General features: G+C 40.6%; 1 protein-coding gene across 1 annotated transcript in view; it reads right to left on the reverse strand.

Moving 5' to 3' along the window:
* The window catches only part of UNC5D (unc-5 netrin receptor D), a 502,716-nt gene that overhangs the window by 22,151 nt on the left and 455,588 nt on the right, over positions 1-24,977 (reverse strand). The window contains exons 12-14 of the mRNA XM_008146184.3: positions 13,560-13,728; positions 11,105-11,332; positions 3,422-3,571 (exon numbers count right to left, since the gene is read on the reverse strand). Of these exons, the coding sequence (XP_008144406.1) occupies positions 3,422-3,571; positions 11,105-11,332; positions 13,560-13,728 (547 nt within the window). The remainder of the gene's footprint in view (positions 1-3,421; positions 3,572-11,104; positions 11,333-13,559; positions 13,729-24,977) is intronic.

Below are 24,977 nucleotides of genomic sequence, written 5' to 3' on the forward strand. Positions count from 1 at the left end.
CATTCCACTGCACACAATCAAAACATTCAAAAAATCTGATTTTAAGAAAGGATCAAAAGAATAAGTTTTATTGTTGACTTGAGTAGCAGCTGCCAATAGCACTCAACAAAACATTTTAAAAAAGAAAGAATTAGAAGCACTGTGATTAGTGTGTTTTCAGGGCAATCATCTTTGTTCGCATTTATTAAAAAAACACAAAAAACAAAAGCCACCAAGATGCTCACTGAGCTGAGAGGAATTATGGGGAAAGTAATACGGGAGGACAAAGTGTAGCAAAGTTATGAGTGTTTAAAGAATTCCGGAAATGTTTTCATTTTGATTCCCATTATAATTAGGTTGCTGGCAGATGGAGAGAATGTAAATCATATCCTAGCAGGAGACAGACACTGGGTTCTCCAAGATACATAGCCTGCTGAAAAGACAGCTGCTTTTATGCTGGGGAGGTGACAGCCTGACTTTATGTGTTGTAGGATTTAAAAAATAAATTAATATTTTATTGTATACTGTTTATTACAGCTTCTCCACTCCACAGCCAGTGAGGAATAAATGAAACCATGATTAAATGGCTGTCAGGTCCCGGGGACCTATGGAGAGCAGAGCTATTTACCTCCTAGGGGAGGGTTTCTAATCTATGGAGGGCACAATAGCAGAACCCTAATTGTGGCAGAGACTTAAAAAGCCTGAGATGACGATTTTGGGAGGACTAGCACTGGGGACCTCATTTTTTCTTGGAATCAAATTTGATGGATGCTACTGCAGCCAGACCTACGAACTCATATATAGCCTTCCCTGTCCTCTAATACATACCTGGCTTCATAAGCAATTGGGCTCTGTAGCATAGCATCCCATAAAATGTAACCCCCCAGAACCGTAACCAACAGGATTTAAAATTTATACATAGGCTCTCATCCCATAGCTCTGGACCCAAACTTGAACTCATAGCATTCAGAAAACATTTCTCATGTGGCTGGTTGGTATCTGATAGAGGGAATATTCTAGATACCTCCTAGGTTTGATACCTTCCTGGGACACTCTACCCTTCCCAGAAGCAAATGGGAATGTTTCTTAGGAGACTAGGCCTTGGGTACCAATTGGAATTTGTTGATTCCCAGATCCCCGATTTGAAGTTAGAGAAAGGGAGAGGGGAATAAGAAGTAAAGGATACCAGAGGTCTTCCATGTATGAGGTTGAACGGTGTCAGGGAGATTTCCATTTGCAGAAGAGACCCATGAAATATGTCAGGAATAGTCCTGAGATTTTCTATCCCACAGTAGCTCTGTTAGTTCCTTTCCAGTAAGTCCTAATGCAAAGCCATTCTCTGTTCTCCATACCCAGTATGTCAGTGCACATGAGGTTCAAGCAGGCCGAACACAAACCCTCCCCAAAGTGCTTTCATCGGATGCCTGGGAGCAAGCTCAGCATGGCCATTAAGACAAGCACACTCTGTAGTCACACAAGCTGGGAAATTTCCATGGTGACAAGGGCAAGAAAATTGGTGGTAGGGATGGTAGAGAGAGATGAGGAATGAAGCAGAAAGCCATTGTGGATGAGAAAAATGAAATGGAAATGGAAACTCAGTGGCAGGCCTCCTGGTACAGGGAAAAGTAAATTGTTTCTCGGCCTTCCAAAACTCTCTAGAATTATGCTCAATTACAGAAGCATATTTATACATGTTCACAACCTCTATGCAATCCAGCCCATTCCAACACTAAAGCGTGTTGGGTTTCCTGTAAGCCAATGCCCTTTGGCTTTGCCTGGCCCTGTTGTATCCTCTGAGGTCGGCAGGCACTTAACCCCCAAAGCCTTCTCTACCCAGGGTTCTCTTAGAAATCCCTGGTGTTGGAATTATTGTTTAAGTACTGCTAAAAGGTTATGGTTCTTTCACCTAGTTTTTTTATCTCAAAGCGTTAAACTTAATAGTTACTTTGGACTGAGTCACTTGCATTAGATCCAGTGAAGTGACACCCTTAAACCTATAACGATTAATACAGAAGAATTTACATGAATGTTAGTGCTTGTTTTGATAATATCCTAATGTTCAATTTGGACTGGAAACTTTGAATACTGCTTTCTGGGAAACAGACACATAGGTCTAGGACATCCTAAACAAAATCTTCATCCATAGAAAACATCCCTCCATGCGCAAAGATGCTGAATGTGCCCCCCAAAATCATTCAGGGCTGTGAGAGAAGTTATTGTTCCTTTGAATGCACTAAAACTGTGCATAGAGAGGCAATTCCCAAGGTAACAAAAAGTCTGAAAAGGAAATAGGAATGTACGGCCCTGTCTAATTTGAAAATTCTGTATTTTAGAAATTGAAAGGGTTGGCAGTTCAGCTTTTTTCTAACTCTTATGATGCAGTGAAGGTTTTTCTCTTTGTGGTTTGGCTTGTTCCCATTCTGACAAGCTGGTATGCCTTGTGCAAGATTTTTTTTTTTAAATTTAATGAATGCTACAAGGATGAAAAGTTAAAAAAAAAATGCAAAGGGCTGTGCAGGTGATGCTGATGGACAGAATGAAGAAGTTTGAAAGCCTCCTGTGACTCCAGATCAATATGAGTCCACCAGAAGCCTTTCCAGAGTTAAGGAAGTGTCTGGTCACTTGAAGCACAGGGACTCTGACTTCAGAAACTATAGTAGACCAGCTGGCTGCAAATGATGACAAACCTTACTGGGAATTTCCGTAGAATTCAGTGGCAGAGTCATATGTTAAGAGATCTTTTTATGCTAAGCAATTACTCCAATTCCCTAAAAGTTATCCAAGGAGACTCTAAGCCATTTTGCAATTAAAAAAAATTATATATATAGTTATATGAACAATAATATATATATACATATATATATATATATTTATGAAAGGATTCTAAGGAGCATTACCCTTTCTTTGCCTCTCAATTTATAATTCTTCACATCTTGCCCAATTCATTGGCAGCAAGCAATTCATATTTTCAGCATATAAACCTTTTGTTCCCACCTGGTCAGCCATAGCTCTCTACAAGTCAGAATCACCCTGAAGAGGTTTCTCACTGACATCCAGTTTATTAATTGCTGAACATGATTAAAACAACATATTATAATGAACTGATTTTTAATAAAAACAAACCAACTAATAAACCTTGCTCTAAGTTTTAAATTACTGCCTTCCACATATGTCAAGTAACCATTTGAACATGAGAGAGGAGACATGTCACATTACTTAAGTTGTAAGCTCCCTTTCTCCCACCAGTTAGAAACCTGCAAATTTATGCTAATATGTTTAATTACCCGTGTGTAGCCCAAACTGTTACATTTCTCTGACAGTTCTGAGATTATATCCATACTTTTAAAGGAGGAGGAAAGTCAAGAGTACCCTCTTCAAGGGTTTGTGACACACTTGCTGGTTAAAGCAAAGCTGTTTTACTAGAAACCCATTTGGCCAGTACCTGGCAAGCAGTGAATGGTTTAATTCTCCAGAGGAATGGGGGGATATCAAGGACAGAGATCTGAAGACTAAAGGTATTCCCTTTGAAATGCAGCAACTTTGGTTCTTCCAGTAGCTGTCCACCTTGATGCCTTTCATCTGACACCACTTCCTATAGGACAGGGGAGAGAGAAGAGGCACAACAATGAAGTATCCAGTTGTCTCTGCTTTTCCTTCCATAGATGTGTATGCTCACCACCAAGTATCGCCCAGAAATAGACAAACAGCATGATGGATGCAGTTCTTCTTTACCCTTCATACCCTTTCGAGGTCAAGACTAAGGATTAAAAGCTGCTAATAGGATTTGGGCAGAAAGAAACAATAGTTCATTATGTTATGTTGCTTAGGCTTTTGAACACACTATGCCTTTCTTTAAAAGACCTCCATTGCACCAAGCAAATTTTAACACTGTTGAATTTCCACAATTGTATGAATTCCATTCTGATATGACTATAATCCATATGTCAGATTAGGTACAAAAACATCCCATCATATTTCACAATAAAGGTAGAAACAGTGCCTCCTCTCTGGTTCACTTGTTGGTCACTAACATAGGTATTATCCATATTTATTCTTTGTCTCAAAACAGATGTTACAGAGTGCACATGTCATGTTCATTTGTACTAATGTTCATAAAAGTTATGCCAAAGACCAAGTTATGCCGAAGTTATGAGTCAATTTGAGCTCAGAAAAAAAAAAATCAAATTTCTGAGATAAGCATGCCTGCATCTTTCACTGAGAAATCGTTATAAATACATTTCATGCAAACACAATGCACATACATCCTATTGAGTAAACCATTTAATTGGTTCCAAATTTGTGTTGTTCAGAAACATTGGAGAGGCGATACAGTAAGTGAAATAATAGATATGACTTCTGTAAAATTTTAAACCATGGGCTGAGGCTTTTCCTGTTACTAGAGATAAGAGACCTACCTAAACCTATTTTTTAAAACCACCATTAATTTAGTTATAATTTTCTTGCAAAGCTAAGATAAATATGAAAGCTGAAATCTTTTAATTATGTTCTGTAATCTTCCCAGATTCTAAAAAAGATTGTGAGAAGTCAAACAAATAGGTTTATAAGTACAGTATAAATACATTTTAATTATAAATATAACTTACAATTATCAGTGAGTAAAAGCTGCTCCGAAGGTGATCTTAATCTATCTCTTGTGTATGTATAAAACAACATTAATAAAAACATTTCTGACTAAGAAGCAGCTGCCCAGCTTTAATCCTTCATGTGCATATAAATAGGTTGCTAAGTATCTTTTGTTCGGACTGTTTCCATTCTGATGTCATTTTCTCCAGCTCTTTCATCTTGTTACTGGGAGGGTGTTTCTGGGGCCCCTAGGTCAGTGCTGACCTCTGGGATATGGAAATGTTTTCTGTCTAAGCTGTCTAATATGGTATTTATTCACTAGGCACAGTGGCATTCAGCACTTGAAAAGTGGCTAGTGACTAAGGAATTAAGTATTTCATTTTAATTACATTAAATGTAGAGTCCCACAGGTGGTTAGTAATTACTGGACCTAACAGTGCTATGCTAAGTGATTCCTTATGTTCTCGATCTAAGACTTGGGTAATACAACATGGTAGATGGTATCAGGTTGGGGTCTCAAACCATGGAAAGAAAGTGGCAGGGTGGGGAGAAAGGGAAATTCATTCCTAATGCTGACTTGAGGTCTTTCATAGATGCTGGCTACTGGTTCCTTCTTTTGAGATTAATGAGTGTCCCCTGGAGCTACGCTTGAGCTGGACTTTGGGTGTCCAGAAATGAACTGTCTCTGCCACCAAGGAGCTCACAGTCTACTGAGAGCATCAGAACAGTAGGCTAATATTATCACGGTACATGTGCAATACATACAAATAGCACAATACATGTGTGCCTAGAAGTTAAGGCAAGACAAAGGGTGCCTAACCCAGATTGGAGGAGCGGCCAGATAGTGGAAGTGCTGTTTGAGCTGAACCTTAAAGTAAAATAGGGACTATTAAAGTAAAATAGGGACTAGCCACCGGAAAAGGAGGGAGAGCGCCTTCTGGACAATGGGCAAGGTTTGCACTAATGCATGGAGGGAAGACTGAGCTGGAGTAGAAGGTGAGGGTGGAAAGTGTGTGGCTGGAGATGATGACCATGTAGGGCAGGGACCAGATCATGGATTCTTGCTTGCTATGCTAAGGACTTGTATTAACATTGCTCAGGACTTTAGGTGCATAGGAACCTTCTGGGGGTTACATATTCTTCTAAAGCAGTGGTCGGCAAACTCATTAGTCAACGGAGCCAATATCAACAGCACAACGATTGAAATTTCTTTTGAGAGCCAAATTTTTTAAACTTAAACTTCTTCTAATGCCACTTCTTCAAAATAGACTCACCCAGGCCATGGTATTTTGTGGAAGAGCCACACTCAAGGGGCCAAAGAGCCGCATGTGACTCGCGAGCCGCAGTTTGCTGACCACGGTTCTAAAGAGTTCTAATTTTGTAACCCAAAATGGAAACACAAGCTTCTAATCTCATTTCTGTGTTGTTTTAGGCCTCAGTCCCTTACTTGAGTTTATTCATAGCTAAGCAAAATAATTAGCATGATAATATACTGACCTCTTTTTGCAATTCTAGTGCAAGGTTAGAAATAAGTACAAATAAAACATGTGCTTTTCAAAACCATATTTAAGCCACAGAGTTACAACAGCATCCATTCTTCAAAGTATATTTGACCAGGTTTTCTACAGTGCACCCCTTTTCTTTACATCTATCTTGCCTGGATGTACAGAGAAGTAAACCGAGGTCAGGAGATGGAATGATTTCTTTGAGGTCATGCATTACTTAGTGGAGAGCTAGGCTATTTTAATATTTTGAAACTATGTAGACCAGTGATGGGCAACCTTTTGAGCTTGGTGTGTCAAACTTCGCCAAAAAACTGAGCATAACTCGGGTAGTGTGTCACTTTGAGGAAAAAAACATTATTTCGCAAATGTTTCATCCTCGGCATGCGGCCGCTGATCAGAAATGGCTACGCGTGTCAGTGCTGACACGCGTGTCATAGGTTCGCCATCACTGATGTAGACTCTTCCCACCAGAAGGGAACTTGCAAGTTTTCAATCACTAAGAACCTATTTACAGGTGAAAACATGCAGATCCCCATCCCCCCTTAAAGCCACATGGTTAGTGACCAAGTTAAGACTAGAATAGAGAACTTGTTCATAGTACAGTATTTTTTCTACTACTAGATTTCCCTGCATTTCCCTATGTTATGCTTGATTTTTTTAAAGAAAGAAAAGATGTGGTCAGACTACTATTAACCCTGTCCCATAAATAATTTTTCATTGGTAAGATATATGTAAAGATGATACAAGTCAGTCTGTATTAGTTCTAGGGTTATATATACTAAGTAGTCCCTGAAATGCAGAGTGGAGAATAGAAAAAAAGAAATGAAAAAAAATGGATACCTACTTATAATTATCACAGAGGAAAATGGTACCTTTTAAAAGTTTCTGCTCTGGTCTCCAAATTTAAATACAACCATGATTTATGTTTGCTTTTTTTAGCTTACCATAGATTGAACCGACTGTATACAATTAACAGCATCTCCTAATCTCGCACAAAATAGTAAGCAATTACAGTAACAAAATAATTAATTATTAATTATTAAAATGAAGAAGCCCAATAATGAACTAATCCTTGCATTTATATATTTGTAAAGACACAACTGGTTTCATAATTAAAGAAATAAACACCGAGTATAAGCTTTAAAACACTCTTCAAATAGAATAAACTGTACTTAACAGTTATGCCCCTGGCTTATTGAATTCTTCTCAGGGGCCAGGCCTGGACATCTGAATTTTTACATGCTTCTCAGCCAGTTCTGAATCCTGGCTAGGTTTGGGAATCAGTGATACAAATAACTCTGCTGAGCTAGGTCTGAGTCACCCACAGGGACGCATCACTCAGGAGCGGGGCCTGATGTTCTTGTGTTTTTTCCTATTGGCTTCCTATATAACATGGACCCTCTGTTAAATCTATTGTAAAATTGATATTTGCATTAATTGAACTAGAAAATAGGGTCTGACCAGTTTCTTATATGTAATATGTCACTAAAGGCTCTGGGTGGTGGTCTTCCAGTCTCTGCTTCATCATTTCACATTGGGAGTTGCTAGACATCCGGTTCTAGGAGTTGTGGCCAAGAAACTTGTGCTCTGTGCCTCACTGAGCTCTTTCTGTTGATTTAATGAGACAGGCAACAAAATTCAGGTGTGCTTCAGGGATAGGAAAACAGGCAGACCAGATTTACATATTTATGAGACAAAACTGTTTGAACTTAAGCACACACACACAAACACACACACACACACACAGAAAAATTATGTTGCTGTGGTGTTTTCCTTTAAATGCTTTACGTGAACAATATTTCCCAAGGTTGCATTATTGATAAATACAAGAACTACATCTGGAGGAAATCCTTTGAAATTAGATTTTAAATCCACATTAATGCCAAGTAAGTAATGAGTACCAAGAGGTACTGAATGGGAGTGCTGGGACCAGCAGAGAAAAAAAACAACAACAACCACACAACACAACTAGTTTTTTTGTGTTTTTTTTTCCTTTCTAAAATAGGACAAGTGCTTAATTTCTTCCTTTCTCTGTGTCAAGGTTTGTTTGAGCTCTGTGTGTGTGTGTGTGTGTGTGTGTGTGTGTGTGAAAAAGAGAGAATACAGTAACAAAAACCTAGTTCTTAAAATGTTACTGCTTTGAAAAAAGATCCCCATTCCTCAACCTCTGCTTTGAATTCATCCAAGGAGGTGATGTCAAACACAGAGACATAAAATGGCAGCTCTAATTAGTACAGAAACACAGCAGTGGGAAGGACACAAAGTCATTAGGCCCTTCTCACCCTCTTCTCACCTTCAGGCAGATGGCATTTTTGTTTTTAAAGACCATACCAGAACTGATGTGATTTTCATAGAGATGTTTTTAGATGTATTTATCGCAACAGATCTGAAACTAATTGAGTTATGTTTTGCCAAGGTGTTTGAGGCATTTGTTTTTGTTATTAAAAACTACTATGATTTGGATAAAACATTCCCAGAGCAAATGAGCAGCAAGAATAGTAGTTCTGCATGCAGGAGGTATAGGAAGGAAGGTGTGGCTGAAAATGGAGCATGTTTCTGTTTGGTTACTAAAATCCTCTACAGGAATATTTTTTTGGTGGACCATTATCTGGCCAGAGATCCTCACCTTGTATCTATTTCCAAATCACAAGAAACATTTCCATTATAGTGGTAACTGAGGCAAATTCCTGGATAGGCATTTTCTGTAGAAATGCTTCATGAAAAACTACATATTAATTTTGATGAAGAAGTCAGGGTTCTATCAGCACTGTAGAAAATGAGTCACTACCATATACAATATTTTCAGCTCAGACCACATAAGTCGGGAAAGTGCCTATTAACGTGTGAAGTCTTTCAGAGGTTCAACAAGGGAACTGATAGTAAGGCTTTCTTAAAGGGGGACTGTTTGAATGGGTTAGTAACTACTGGTATATAATTCTCCCCTCTAATTAAATACCACATATGAAGCCATAAGAAAGAGATTATTTGGGACATTAAGGTTGTTTGAATGAAGCCCGTGTAAAGAGGCGGGAACACATGCACTTAGTTAGGTAAGAATCCAGAAAGCAAGATCCTTTTAGAAGCAATACCCAGAGACTAAGGCCAGGGAGTAAAACAGTTGTGTTCAGAAAAGCTAAAAGTTATATTTCAATCATCCCATGGGTCAGAAAAGTTATTCAACCACGACCGATGCTCTCTCAGAACCCCAAGGGGGAAGCATGTCCTTTGCTGCTCATGACGGCTGTCACATACATCCTGTCAATAATATGTACAACCAAACCCAACTTTAACGTCAGCTTCATTCGACATAACAGGAGCAGGAAAGAACTGCTGGAGGTAAATAGATTACAAAAAATGGGGTCAAAGTTATTTCCCCTGAAAAACATTTCTCTAAAGCAAAAATAAAGAGTTTGAAGAAACATCTCTAAGTGAAATTAAGGTACTTGGATTCAATTTAGAGGGCTAATACCTTTTTTCCTAGTATTGACTAAGAAGAGTATATTACCCACAGGAGTGGGTAGTGGTTGGGAAAGCTGTGTTCAGGGCCTCATTCACATTCTTCTGTGAACAGTTGAGCTATTGTGGAATCTGGTAGCAATCAACGGAAATAAAAATAGATTATCTGGAAAGTCTATCGGAATAAACTCTTCAGGCAAATGTTTAACTCACTGGTATACACAACAGCAGTGAGACCATTATTCAAAGAAAATTCCAAATTGGTTATGAAGGCTGACTTCCAAGGCGGCTGTGACGAACAGATCCTCATAATCGTTCCAGGCGGCAGTGGGCTATGCACATGAGCCAGAAGACTGGAACTGCTCCATGGCCCTGCCCGCTCCCCTCAGCTTACTCAGCCTTCGGAATCTGGCTGAGTTACTATACTAAACATCCAACTTGAGTTATGGTGCGTTTTATAATTGTTAAGTGATGGTAACACTCTCAGTACATCACTGAATGTCTTATGTAGTTTATCGTGGAGAACTTTTCGTAGAAGTGGTGAAAGCAGATGAAATGTGTAAAATGCCAATCATAGGAAGAGGTGTAACTACTTATACTGAAGTTCTTTACACTACAAAATGGCATCCCTGTGAACAACCTTTTATGTATAGCTAGCTATTAAGTGTGCCCTTGACCTGTGCTACCTAAGAGATAGGGAAGGTTTGGAAATGAAAGTTGGTACTGTCATCTTTATCGGCTATGTTCAGGATTCAGGTGATGTATCCCTTGTCCTGGTAAACATGAGTTTTCCAGCTCAGTGTCTTAAATGCTAGTTACTGAGGAAGTGCTCTGCATAATGGACTTAATGACCTAGGACTGGACTGGCAGGGATCTGGGATGAGGTGTGTCGGGAGAGCTATGCTACTTAGGTGTGGGCAAAGCTTACACAGGCACTTCTGCACCATCCTTTCTGCTATTAATAAATCCACACTCGGTGGGTAGCTAATTTAAGATAAATCTTACATGATTAAAAGTATCAAAAGTGGAAAGGAACCTTGACCATCTCTGCCCTAGTAGCCCTGATAATTAATAGACTATGATAGGTATGATTAATAATTGTTGTTCTCTAACTACAACCTTTGGTTAATTCAAGCAATTTTCTCCTTGCCCTCTGCACATCAAATAACTTGTGTCTGTCGTTCATCCCATACTCCATTCTTGACAGGGTAACCCTTTCTCTTTTGCTCCTAAAATTCATCCATCCATGAAGGTTCACAAAGAGTTCTCAACAACTCTTCTCCAGTTCCTCTATTGAATTGGGTCTCTATTTTCTGAATTCCGACTTCACATCTAGTCAGTTTTACAATTTAGCACACAATGCGTTAATTTAACCCTTCTCTTTTTGTGATTGCCAGGTACCTAAGTGCCTTGTTGGACACACAGTAAACACAGCTCTCGCTTCAAGATAGGTATCCCCATCAGGCCAGTGGTGTGGGTTCATTTTCCAGACCTTCAGCAATAGAATTCTCTATTGATACTGTTCTTTAAAAAACCCCATGCTTTCATGACACCAAAATAATTATAGAGATAGGGCTGACCTGAAATGCACAAGGAGTATTGTCCACACAGTAGACTCTCAGGTTGTAATCCAGGGAGTTGCAGGACATGCAGCCGAAAACTGCCACCTTGAGTTGCTTCACGGCACAGTCTGTGATTGGTTCTCCAGTGAGGGCATATGTCCCAAAACTGTCTAGGAGCACATGACATGCAAAGGGATCCAACAGGCAGTAACAGGATGTGGATTCATCCTCCACTGACATCACCTCCTGTTGGGAAAAGGTGCATTAAATTCTCTCAGTTTAGAAATAAAAGATGTGATTCTATTTAACAATTACTTTCCAAGGACATAACTAACCAAACAAACATTTTCAGAATTAGGGCATTTTCATTGCCCTAATTTTCTTCTTCTTTTTTTTAATCCTCACCCAAGAATATTTTTCTAGTGCTTTTTTAGAGAGAGTGGAAAAGAGAGGGAAAGACAGAGAGAAACATCAATGTGAAAGAAACACTTTGATTGGTTGCCTCCTGCACGAGCTCTGACCAGGGCCTGGGCTGGGGAGGATCCTGCAACTGAGGTATGTGCCAGTGACCCGAATCAAACCTGGGATCCTTTGGTCTGCAGGACAATGCACTATCCACTGAGCCAAACCGGCTAGGGCTGCCCTAATTTTCTTGATGCTAACTATTCTTCGGTCAAAATAAATGTTTACCCCAGAAACTCAGGAAAAGATTATATTCAGTGTTGGAATTCTACTTAATCTATATATATAAAAGCCTAAGTGACAGTTACTACCAGTCAACCAAACGACTGGTTGACTGGTGGCTATGATGCGCACTGACCACCAGGGGGGCAGATGCTCAATGCAGGAGCTGCTGAGCTGTGGTGACTTGGCAGCTGCAGTTTTCAGGTGATGCGCCAGGGACCATAGAGGAGGGAGCCCAATTCTGGGGTACATCACCCGAGAACTGCCCTCTCGCAATCCAGGACCCCTCAGGGGATGTCGGAGAGCCAGTTTCGCCCTGATCCCCGCAGGCCAGGCTGAGGGACCCCACCTGTGCTCGAATCCGTGCTGGGCCTCTAGTAGATTATAGCAAACATTGGTTTCAAGTTCTCCTATTTTTTGTTAATTTGTTCAATGCCAAATTAAAAAAAAAATGTCTTAAACATTAACATCAATAAGTAAACATTTATGTTTTTAAAAAAGGTATTTCTGAAAATATATTTTGCTATCCTAATGGTACTATATATATTTTTCAAATATTTTATCCTCTTTCATTTCACCAAAATCATTCACGAGGAACCATTAAATAAATAGTTTGGATAAGATGTACTAAGAATATATCACTTTCTCTGATAAGAATTTAGGTACGTGTGTGGCTGGTTTGGTAGAGCATAAATCCAATACCACCTGGATGTACAAGATTGTGAGGAAGTGCTGAGAAACTAAAGAGGAGGAAATCAAGCAAAGCAAAACTTAATAAAAAAGAGACCCAAACCTGGCCCAGTTAGGAAACCCATGGAACTTCATGCCTCAGGAAATTTTCCTATGGTTTATGAGGACTGAATAAATAGCACAATGCATTTTCAACAGAGAATATAGACCAGTTTGCAGACATAGCTGGGCAGAGTAAATGTAATCTATTGCAGCAACTGGCATATTTCTTCTCATAGGAAAACACGATTTTCCTTTTACTTCTTTTGCTGGAAGTACCTCCTGGGAGGTCTGGTCCCAGGGCTAGCTGGAACAGGTCATTGTGTTCCAACAAGATAATTCACCTGCTTTCATGCAAACTGACTTCAGAGGGACAGAAAAGGAATTCCTATCAGACAGATAAATCAGAGGTTTCACTTAAAACAGTAATTCCACTGCAATCTTTCTTTGCTGTGACTGTCTCCCTTGCTGTTACCCTTGTCTCATGTTTCCTCACTTTCTGTTCTTGTCTCTTTTGTTCTGTCTTTGTACTGTAACTCTTTTATGGGTGCTCATAAACACAGGGAGGCAGACACTCAGAATAATTTTCAATGCATTAATTAATTCACCAAAATATATTTAGCACCTACTGCATTCCTGATTACTTAAACATAGACTTGTTATAATCCCTCTGATGATAAAACAGATACTGTGATTTTATGTAATCCCTATTTATATAATCCCATATAATCCCCATGATGACAAAAACAGATATAGTGACACAGTTTTATGTCCCAAAGAGAGGTACATAAGGATATATCTGTGTGGGTAATTACAACTGTATTCTAAAACCAAACAAAAATAGCTCGTGATTCTCTCATCTCTTTTCCATTATCCTGGAAAACCACTAGCCAATACCTTCAGGGTGTTATAAAACACATGTCACCAACCCTCTGAAAAACAAGAAAATGCTCACAAATTTCACAGCTGACTCTTGGTATTAAGAGAGCATAAGGTTAAATCTATCCTGTAGGTGTAACCCAAATCCTGGTTTTCAAAAAAAGGAAAAATAGAGTCTCACCTCCCACGTGCCCTGCTGTGTCCTCTTCTTTAAATGGATATTCCAGTGCTCAGAACTGACATCTGCACAGTGTGGTATGGTCAATGCAAAGGGCGTGGTGACAATCATGTCTGGGGGACCGCAGGTGACTTCAGGACTCAGGAGCACCTCGGATCCATCGGACTGGAGGCTTTACCATTGGGAAGGGATGGAAGAGAGAGGAATGTAAAGGAGGGGGCTTATTTGAATGAGAATTTAGTTACAGAAGGGGTGAGGGTGGGGAGTGGGGGGTTCTCTTCAGCCTGAGCACAGTCCTTTCCCAGCATTCCTCCGGGACAGCACCACACATGCGGAGGGCTGGGCTGGACCACAGCCATTCATCTGAGCTGCTCAGGCACCCAGACTGGGCTTCAGCCTGGATTTCAAATCTGGGTTCTAACAAACAAAATGACAAAGTGCTTCTGCAGAAATAAAGGGCAGAACAGAAGAAAGCAAAGATGTGACCAGTGTGTCACACGCCACCTATGGAATCCTTATTCTTGTTGATGATGTTGTCAATGACCAAAGCCAAGAACGTTATAGAAATGACTAATCTGGTAATCTTAGCATCAGATTCCTTCCTTCTAATACATTCTACAAATATGTTTAATGCTAGTAGAGGCTAAAACAAAGTATTATGAAACAAAGCAACACTTGAAACACACCCGAACTGAGTATGTCTCTTCTGGTTTTAAAAAAATTTACTTTTTGCCAATGCATAGTGATAGCATAGTAAACAGCTCATTATAAATGTGCACAATCAAATACATATATATATATATTTTAGATATATGTATTTTAGATACATATATTTAAAATATATATTTTAGATATATGTATTTTAGATACATATATTTAAAATATATATTTTAGATCTAAATTTCTATTTTAGATCTAAATTTAAAATCATTTTACCCAAAGCTGGTGTTCAGATTTTTCTGCATTGTGAATTATTTATGATGGGAACACAGAGTCATGAAACAGATAAAAGAAAGTGAAGCTTAATTAAAAGGAGATAATACCACCTCAGTGAATGCCTCTCTCTTTCATTTTCTGTCTTTTGTTTTTAATCTCTGTCCCCAAACAGGCAGGGACCATTATAGGACAGTGGTCATTGAGGAGACCCTAGAAGCCTACTCATGCACCCCACCAGATGCTTATGCATTTTTGAACAGTATTTAATTTTTTTTGAGACATTTCCCTTGTAAGAGATATAGTGACACTGTAGATAGCCAATAAAGTAACCGAGGACTCTCAGCATTCCTCCTGGACAAAGGTACTTGAGAGCTGGGTTTGGTATTACTCAGGCTCTCTCTTAACCCAGAAAGGACATTTAAGTATATCGCCCCTGAACAAAGCAGCAACCTCTTGAGCAAGAGAAAGATGAAAATCAGTACTCAACAGTACCACCTTTTCTGTGATCTTGTATAAACAGTGTTTCTATGAGTACATCTAACATGTTATTAGTTTCTGACTTGCTCTGTTGATATCTGTTGTTCCTGCTCAAGTTAGTAATGGTCACACTCTACTTCATTATCTCTAATTTGCTGCTGCACTAAAAGCCAAGGCATATAATTGAGCAGAAACATGTTTCATCTACTGTACCTAAAACAGACCTAAACGTATCACACAGTCTCCCTTCCTCCCCAAGAAGCACCAGAGACGACTTCAAAAAATTCAACCTCCCATGTAGCCAACCATTGTCCAAAGCTGGCAATTCTTTCTATACAAGCAAAGCATAAGGCACCTGAAAATATGTCTGCATTTAACTTTAAGCTGGTTAGGCAAGCTATGGGCTGGGTTTAGAAAGTGGTGTATTAGCAATAACAAATGCTCTATGAACATCCTATGAATATACTTGAGGTTTGAAAAAAAAAAAGGGAAAATGCCCATGTGAGCTGTAACCAGCACGGAGTGGCAGGCTGCGTGTGGATGCCTGCCAGGCCCATTAGAGAGGGCTAAGCGCTTTCCCTGTAATTGCCGCCTGCATCCATCACAGACAGGAATAGCAGAGATGCTTATGAGTGACCGATGACAAGCTCTCCTAAAAGAACTATTTAATTGCTTTCAGAGAATCATCCCCCTTGTTGAACATATTGTTCAAACATATGGGAATTTGGGGAATTATTTAATGCCAAATGAACTGAAATCAGCTAATTAGATGAACTCTCACACTCGTGAATAGCGAGGCTCCTTTCCGTAATAACTTAAACAGCATTAGGAGTCACAGGCGGTGCACATCCAGTACAGGCATGCATGGATCGGGAGCTTTGTGTTAGGCAGGCATCGGGCATTTCCATACGTGGGAAGGAAGTAAATCAAGATTTATACCTAATCACCCCACTGTGAAACAGTGTCTGGGTATAGGTTTCTCTAGTGAAGGAACAGAATTTAAATCTCTCCATTTTTTCCCCCCACGATTAATGAAAAAAATTGCCCTTTTCTGCTACATTTTTATTTAAATCTATCAGGAAGATTTACAAAATATTAATTAAGGCTCTTCACACACCTGGGAAGCAGGTGTGAACAGCAGAAGGTCACAGAGAAGTCTATCAAAGCAATGGCAGCAAAATATCCCTATATTTCTACTCGCAGGCTCCTGCTCTCTGTGACCATATGTACTTTCCTCCTCTGTTACCAGTAGGAGATTTCTGGTCCAATTGCTGGCTCCTGTGACATCCAAGGCAAGATGGAGGGAAAGCATAGTCTGAGTGTAGTCATGGATACAGACTTAGGGCCTTGGAGGACAGAGGGCTGGGGAGACTTAATTAGGCCTGGGCATAAATGAAGATTCATAAGGAAAGTATGGATGGCATTTAAGTTGTCCCACATTATATAGTACATGTCAAGAAAGTAGCCATGCTCCTGCTAGAAGAAAAGGTGACAGTTTTCTCAAATTGCTGTGAGCTAATAATAACTGTGAAATAATAACAGCAGCAATTTCAAGACCATAATGTGAACCACTTCAGGGCATCGAATACCATAGTGTAGTTAGAAAAGTCTGGTTGTGTGGACTTTTGCTACTTGTCCTTTTCATTGTGTTCTCTCTCTGTCTCTTTCTTTCTCTCTCTCGTCTGTCTGTCTATCTATCTATCTATCTATCTATCTATCTATCTATCTATCATCTATCTGCTGTGCATGTTTATGAAAGCTTCTGGGTAGGAGAAGATCAATAATTTAAGAGTCAGGTCTGTGTAACCAGGTGGCTTGCTGAGCAACTGTATGGAAATAAGGCTGTGAATTAACATTTCTGCTCACACAGTGCAGCAGAGGGTTCTGGGGAGAACTGACAGGTATGCAGCTTTGATGCAGAAAACACAGGGTGGGGGAGGGTGCAGAGGGGTAGCCTGGTGATCTGGTCCCATGTTGCTAACCTTGTTTAGTTACCAGGAGGGGAAACCCATAATAGAAGTGGCTGCAGAGAACACAGGCACTGGGCCAAAAGAACATTCTTATGTCCTCACGGTGCTCTTCGTGGCATCATCCCCGATACCTCATCCCTCTTCTCCCCTTTTCTCTGTTATTAAAACCAGACGTTGTGGCAAAGGGAAAGCCCACGCCCTTCTGTACCTCACTTCCCTCACGTGTAAAGTAACACCGACTCTAAGATTGCCCTGAGAGTTAAAAGAAACATAAACAGCACCTAGTATATGCTCATTGGGGGATAGTTCTGCTTCCCCAACCCCAAACTCCCACCCCTACTGACTTGTCACTTGTCCTCCTTCTATCATAACTGTGCTTCTTTGAGGTGGCTAATCTATTCAACAAAACTGTCATTATATCAACACATGCTTTGACAAAATTTTCAGTGCCTTAGAGATGTGTACTATGGGAATTTAAGGCATAGAATTTAAGGTAAGGATGCTTTTCCATCCTTACCTCCCAGTCTGAGCTCAATTCAGCAAGCAGAGGAATCCCACTAAAATGTCAATTTGTTCCCGCCTCAGGAATTCCAGCTGGTCCAGCTGCTCCGGAGTGCTCAGTGGGGCCTGGAAGAGTTTTCCTCCAGATCCACATGGTTGGCTTCCCCAGACCCTTGAGGTCTTGGCTCACATGGCACCTGCTAATGAGATATTCCCTGACTATGCCTAAGCAACACAGTTAAAGCACTCCTACACCAAAAGCTGGCCTTCTCCCATTCTCCACAACATGTATTGACCTTTAATGCACTTACCATTTGTTTACTTACTTTTTATTTTATTTTTTTTGCCTTCCACAAACTAGAATGTAAACTCTATAAGGCCATAATAATTTTTTTTTTCTGTTCTGCTTTGTTCATTGTTGTATCCCCAATGCTGGTTGTAAGCACTAAAACATATTTGTTGAAAAGGACATAGGAGCATGAGGTGGTTCCTACTAATGAAACCTGGAAAATTGTGAGCAAAATAAACCATGGTACCAAAGGATAATAATCCATTGAATAACATAAGAACCTATTAACTACATGCCTATGAATGAATGAAGGAGAAGGGAAAGTCTTTCATACAATAGGAAGCCAGCTAATACATGTAGAAAATCATCATTTGGCAACCAACATTATTAACTTTTGACACAGTTGAGAATTATGAATGGGTGCTAATCTAGCAAAATAAGTGATTACCCTCTTAAAACCCATCTATGTCATGAAATAGAGACAGTTTTAGGAACTGTTTCAAATTCATAGAGACTAAAGACACGTGGCAATAGAATGTAGTGAATGGACTTAGATTCTCATTTGCTGTAAAGGACATTTGGATAAAAGGTGAAATATGAGTAACTGTGGAGTACATGATAGTAATATGTTAATGGTAATTTCTTAATTTTGATAATTGTGCTGTGGTTAGGTAAGAGAAATTATTTTTCGGATATACGTACATGCTGAAATATTTAGGGACAAAGGGAATCTTGTTTACAATGGCTAAAAAATAAGTATGTGTGTATGCGTGTGTTTTGTTTGTGTATACACGCATGTATGGAGAATACAGCAAATGCAGTAAAACGTTAACATTTGTGAATCTGGATGTGGGATAGCTGGGAATTCTTTATACTCTTGCAACACTGAAGGTTAAAGTTGTGTCAAAAACAAAACACCACAATGTTTTTCAAATAAATAAATGAATGAAAATAGAGACCAGGGAGAATTTTTCCAGGTTTCTTACAATAAATCAGCCAGGTCGCTGACTACAGTATAAAATGTGTAGTGGAGGGTGAGAAAAGTGTTGCATTGGGTTGTGATGAGGTGATGGTCAAACCTCATCACACAGTAACTAATATTCTGTCACCTGCCCCCACACCACTGCCACCAGAAGGTCATGCTGGTGAAGGTCAGCTACAGTGCAGCACCTGCTAACCGGCAGGTCTGGAGGTTATCTGTGCACATTTGGCTTTTGCTTTCAGTAATTTTTACCCGATTCTAGACTTGTAACATGTCACTCTCTTTATGCAAAACAACCAGCTCTGTATTTTGAGATGAGATTTTCATTATTGTTGTTGTTTTCTGCCATGTTGCGCTTGGTAATTATCCTTCCCTCCTCTCCTCCTTATGGTCTATATTATAGATAAATGTAGGTTTGATCACCTTTACCCAGAGTATCACTCAGGAATGCAGGCAGGAGAGTAATGATAGTTTTACTATGCCAGACCCTGGGTCGATACATAATTAAATCATCTTTTAATGGAATAGACATAAAAGGCAGATAGATGGAAGCTGCACTTAGTCTTAAAATTAAAGCTCAGAAAGGAAGATAGCTCCAGTCTCCTACAATTTTCTACCCAAGAAGATTCATAGTTTTAACTAATATTATTCTCTTTTCATTAAAACCCTCAGATATTGACCTAGGCTGCTAACATTGCTGTGGATAAAAATCAAGATTTGGGGTTTATTATTTCTGTTGTTTTCCCTTGAGTCAGAAACCTCTCTCCCTCTGGAGCTCTCAGATCAGCCCCAGGACAATAGCATCACAGACCCTATCTCCTGGAGAGATGGGCCTTATAAAGCCAGCATGGTTACCAGTCAACCCGATATCATGACCAGGTCTGAGGGCTGTAATTCTCTAGCTGCCATATATGACTTAGGCAAACAGACTCCTGGAAAGGGAGACTAGGGGATCAGGAGCAGAATAGAGAGAGACAAAAGTGAAGATGAGCAAAATCTTCTCTTTATCATAATAGATTCCCTTTTTAATCTTTAAGTGGCTCTAAAACTGCAAGGTGGTTCCAAATTCCCTTGGGCAGCTTGTTTCAAGTGATGTTTCTGGACACCACCAATGAACATTCTGATCATTTTCCATGAGGGCCCAGAAACCTGCCCTGTTTACTTGTATTCCCTATATGCAAGGTAGCACTGGCACTAACATTTGAGAAAAGTTGGGTAGTTCTTGAGAGAATATCCAAAGCAACACCTCACGCAATGTAGTCTTGGAGGTCTGTCAAGTACCAACAGGGGAAGTGTCTCAAATGGAAATTGGATGCCTGTTAAGTTGAAATGCTCAATATCAAGGCCTTGGATGATGCTACTGCAATGGAAAATTCAGCTGCATAGGAACTGGTCCTACATGCCTTTTCTTGAAGTAGCATCTATATAATAAAAGCCTAAGCGACCAGAAAAACCAGTCGCTATGATGCACACTGACCACCAGGGGCAGATGCTCAACTCAGGAGCTGCCCCCTGGTGGTCAGTGTACTCCCACAAGGGAAGTGGCTGTTCAGCCAGAAGCCAGGCTCATGGCTGGCGAGCACAGAAGTGGTGGCGGGAGCCTCTCCCGCCTCGTGGCAGTGCTAAGGAGCAGCAAGCAGAGTGGTAAGGAGCGAGCAGGTGGGCGGTAAGGAGCGAGGGATTCCAGATTGCGAAAAGGATGTCCGCTTGCTGACTTAGGCCCGTTCCCCCTGGGGATCAGGCCTAAGCCGGCAGGTGGACATCCCCTGAGGGGTCCTGGACTGTGAGAGGGCGCAGGCCAGGTTGAGGGACAACCCCCCCCCCCCGTACATGGCATGAATTTCGTGCACCAGGCCTCTAGTATGTATTAATAAGCAAGGATGTCAGGTTGGAGGGTAGGTTAGCAGTAACTGGAAATAATGTTAAAGCTCATCAAGCCGTTATATTGCATTAGTTGGGGCTGGGAAAGGAGCAGTTAGAACAGTGGATTACAATAGGCAACAAGTGCAATAACCGAGGATAGAAGCATATGGCTCTACTATCAAAGGGTTTAAAGATCTGGGTCACCCACCCAGTATTATCTGAAATAGGATCACAGGAAGGGAAATGGTACCAGGGGAACTGGGGCGGGAGGGAAATTACACACTAGAATAAAGATCTGAATTTGCTGAAATTTGAGCAACACCACACTGAGAGATTAAACTGTTTGCATATGTTAAATGGCTTTGGTTTACACACACACACACATAGGGTGTTTACCAATTAATATACTAACGGAATCACAAATCATGTGCAAATCACCAGTTCCTAGACGCAATTTAAGCCTCATCTCTCATGCAGTGTCAGGCTTGCGGGTAGCTTGTTTACTGCAAGTGGAATGATGGCTCCCTGAAAGTGCTTTAAAGTAAAAGCAGTGAGGGGAAGGGAGAGAGTGATCTATGGGGCACGCTGCTACAGCACTTTTTATATCTACTAGGCTGTTCATTCATTTGCATTTTGAATGGGGGAAACAGCCTTTTCTAGAGGAAGTCCCATTTCACAGAATCATTTCATTTTAGGCGGGGAAAGGAGCTGGGAGTAATCAGGCCCATAGCATTGTTTAACTGAGGAAACAAAGGGTGTGGCATGGTGAGGGGTGGAATGACAGGACCAAAGCCACACCTCACTGTTGACAGAGTTGGGACTAAAATCCCCTGTCCTGTTAGTGTTGGCAGCCATGGGTTGGGTGGGGGGTAAGGCAGTGGAAAGAACAGATGTTCCCTGGGACATAGTCTCCAAACCTGGGATTTTGAGGTTAAAACGTTGGCCTGTGAGTTGTTAAGGTTGTATTCATAGACACTGGAGGTATATAGAGTGCTCAGAGTAGTCTGGTATCAGTTTCCTATTAATGCCATACTGCAGACTTACTGACTTAAAAACAACACAGACTTATTATTTACAGTTCTGTAGGTCAGTACTCTCACTAACCTAACATAAAGGTGTCATCAGGGCTCCAGAGTAGAATCCATTTCTTTGCCTCCTCCAGCTTCTAGAGGCCACCTGCCTTCCTTGGCTGGAGTCCCCTTCTTCTGGGACCAGCAGGATAGCATCTTCACATCTCTGCATCTGACTCTGCTACTCCTGCCTTCCTTGCATAGGCCTATCTGCATAATCTCGAATAATCTCTTATTCTCTAGTTGCTTAACCTTTATCACATCAGTAAGTTCATTCATTTACATCAGTAAGGTACCAGGGGAACTGGGGCGGGAGGGAAATTTCACACTAGCCATGGACGGTAACATATTCACAGGTTCCCAGGATTAAGATGTGACTTCTTTTTTTGGGGGGATAAGGTGGCATTCATTCTTCTGTCTACCACCAGGCTCTTCATGGCTTATTCACTTTAGAGTTAGAACCTAGAGACCCCCTGCTGTTGTCTCCTGGTCCAGTGTTTTCTCCCAGACGCCATACAAACAGACCAAGGTGTTGGTTGACCTTTGTGTTATCTCAGCTGTTTCAGCTGCCAGCAGCCTCACATAATTTCCAGGGTGAAGCTCCATGTCTGCATGCAACTTGGAGTCCTGGGGAGTTATTATGGTTTGTGCTAAAGATGATAACCAAGGGAGTTAGGAGGTTGATCACCCAGGTTTTGGAAGGGCTGTGGGGATCACCTTAGAGAGCACAGAGGGTGGCCCCAGAGGGTGTCTTCTCGCAGCATTTTTATTAGGCTATAACTAACTGAAGTGGAAAGGATGATATATATTAAATATCTTAATAGGACAGGTTATTTCTCCTTCCAGCATGGGCAATAAAAGAGATGGCACATACAAATAAAAATAATTGCAGTCTATGGTGTTCCTTTACAATGTGCAATTACACTCATGAACTGGTGACTCTCTCGTTGTATTAAGGCACCTTCCATTCACATCTATTAACCACATTTGCACACCCTTGTTAGCTTGTCAATGGCATAGTAATTAAAGACTCCTCTGGACCACGTTGCTCACTTCACTTTGTGAGCTCACAGGGCCTTCCAGAGCACTTTGATTAAAATGGCAGAAATGTTTATTTATGCGTGTTTGTTTGTGGCCCAAGGGAGGTAAAGAGGAAGGGATGGTAAAGGGCATGATATGGGAAAATTCTCCTTCCCCTCAAAAGGCAGATCATAAAATGACAATGTGAGGGTCCCTCCCCCCTTTTTTATTTTCCCTCCTCACTTTTTGTGGGTAATGGTAACCTAAATGACTTTGTGAAGAAACTGTCAGGATTTTACTGAGGCAAAGAGCAGTCTTCTAAAGGTGCATCAACCCTTCTAGGCCATTAGGATGCCATTTGATAAATTGCACCTTTTATGACACTGCATCGCACTGGTAGCCTGAAAGAATTAATGTGTTTTTGAAATTGCAGCAATTTACTCCCCTCACGCTGGCAGAAAGAGCCCCTTTGTTTGTGACTTAGGAAGCCCCTTTTCTCCTCAGCAGCTACCTGGGCCTGATATGAAGTTAATTAATGCCAAAGTTCCTCCAGAGCATGGGTGTATGCCATCAATTGGATTCTTCCAAGAAAAATTTGTCAAACTCAAAGCAACAAACTGGATTCAAATTCATGACTGACCATTGAACAGAAATGGTGGCAGGAATGGTTTGTTCATGTCGATCCATCGCTATCTAGCAAAGAAAGCATGGCAAAGTGGACAGGGACAAAGCTTGTTCCAGGTGGCCTAAGCCACCTGCCCTCTTAACTGGTCATTGATCTCCTAAGTCTAACACCAGCCCACCTGGCATCCAGAGGTAGACTCATACAATCTACCTCAATGTGTAAGTCATAAGCCAGAATGTTAAGGGAAATAGAGGGAAATTCAAAGGAACTGATGCAGGGTGTCCTTTGTCTCTTCACAAGGCTCTTGATTTTACAATGAAAAGTTAATAGTGCTATCACTGGATTCATCTGGTATCAGTCAAAAAGGAAAGATCCTAAATTCTTTTGCATCAATGGCACGAGCGAAAACAAATCCCATGGACTTTAGAGAGCTTATCTATGTAATTAAAAATACAGCATTTTATTTTATAGCAAAATACAGCATTTACATGGCACTTTACAATTTGCACAGGACTTTTCATATATAAAGTCCCTTTATTGTCCTCACCCAAATCCTGGAATGCAGTTAGTAATAGACAATATTTATAGATAATAGAATTGAGGTCCAGAGAAAGGAAATGAGTTGCTCAAAGCCATTTAGGCTGTAAGTGGCAAGGCAGAGTGGAATTCAGGACTTCTGAATCCCTGTGTTCTCCTCATTCTATGATGTCCTCTCATTTCTTATAATCCTTTATTTCCCAGGTGATGCCAATGATCGAATCTGCACTACTTTCCTGACAAGTTATGTACATTATCAGTTCAATGAACTCCAGGACAGGCAGATTCTTTCCCAGCTAGGAAGGCACAGGCCACAAAGGCAGGCAGATTTCACCCTGCTCGAAGCAGGCAGGCACAGTTATCTGCCCGATATTGTGACATTTTTGCTCTGAGTGGTACTGCTACCATGTGCTGTAGCCAAAATCTTGTCATGGAATTTCCATTCAGCAGTCAATATTTTCCTTGGTTATAAATATTACTTTTGCCTATTATTAATTCTTGAATCAATTTTCTTCCTGTCCCTTTTCTTATATGTCAAAGAGTTGTGTTTATTCCCTGGAAAGAAATCCAGAGTTGCTCCCCAAGCAGCTATTATCACAAACTCTCAGGTGACCTTCAGCTGGCAAATCTCTCTCTACTAATTAATCATCAGCTCCCAGGCCAGAATTCTGGGAATTATCTTCAACTTCTTCATCTCCTTCAACACACACTGCATATGCACATGCACACGTGCACAGATGACCTTGCTGAGTTCCTCCCCAAGTCTCTCTCAAAACTCCCCACTAACAGCAATGTGAGGATTAGAGAAAGAATTTAAAATGTTCACAACTAGAGACAAGGATACTCAAAAGTAGAGTGACTAATTTATTATGCAAATTGAGATACTTTTGAGGGTGAAAAGGGGGCATTATTAATAACTGTGCCAGGCAAAATGAGGCATACTATTATTTTCACTGTGCTCACAAGGAGGGTGTGGGTATAATGAGACTTGAACTTGGGTGGTGGCAGTGGAGATGAAGCAGTAGATAATATATCTAAAACTAGAGGCCCGATGCACGAAATTGGTGCAAGGGGCTCGGCCCTCCAGCCCTAGCTTCGTCCAGAAGGTCATCTGGAAGGTCGTTTGGCTGTCCAGTCTAATTAGCCTATTA

The sequence above is a fragment of the Eptesicus fuscus genome, chromosome 8, assembly GCF_027574615.1.
Source record: "Eptesicus fuscus isolate TK198812 chromosome 8, DD_ASM_mEF_20220401, whole genome shotgun sequence".
NCBI lineage: Eukaryota > Metazoa > Chordata > Mammalia > Chiroptera > Vespertilionidae > Eptesicus > Eptesicus fuscus.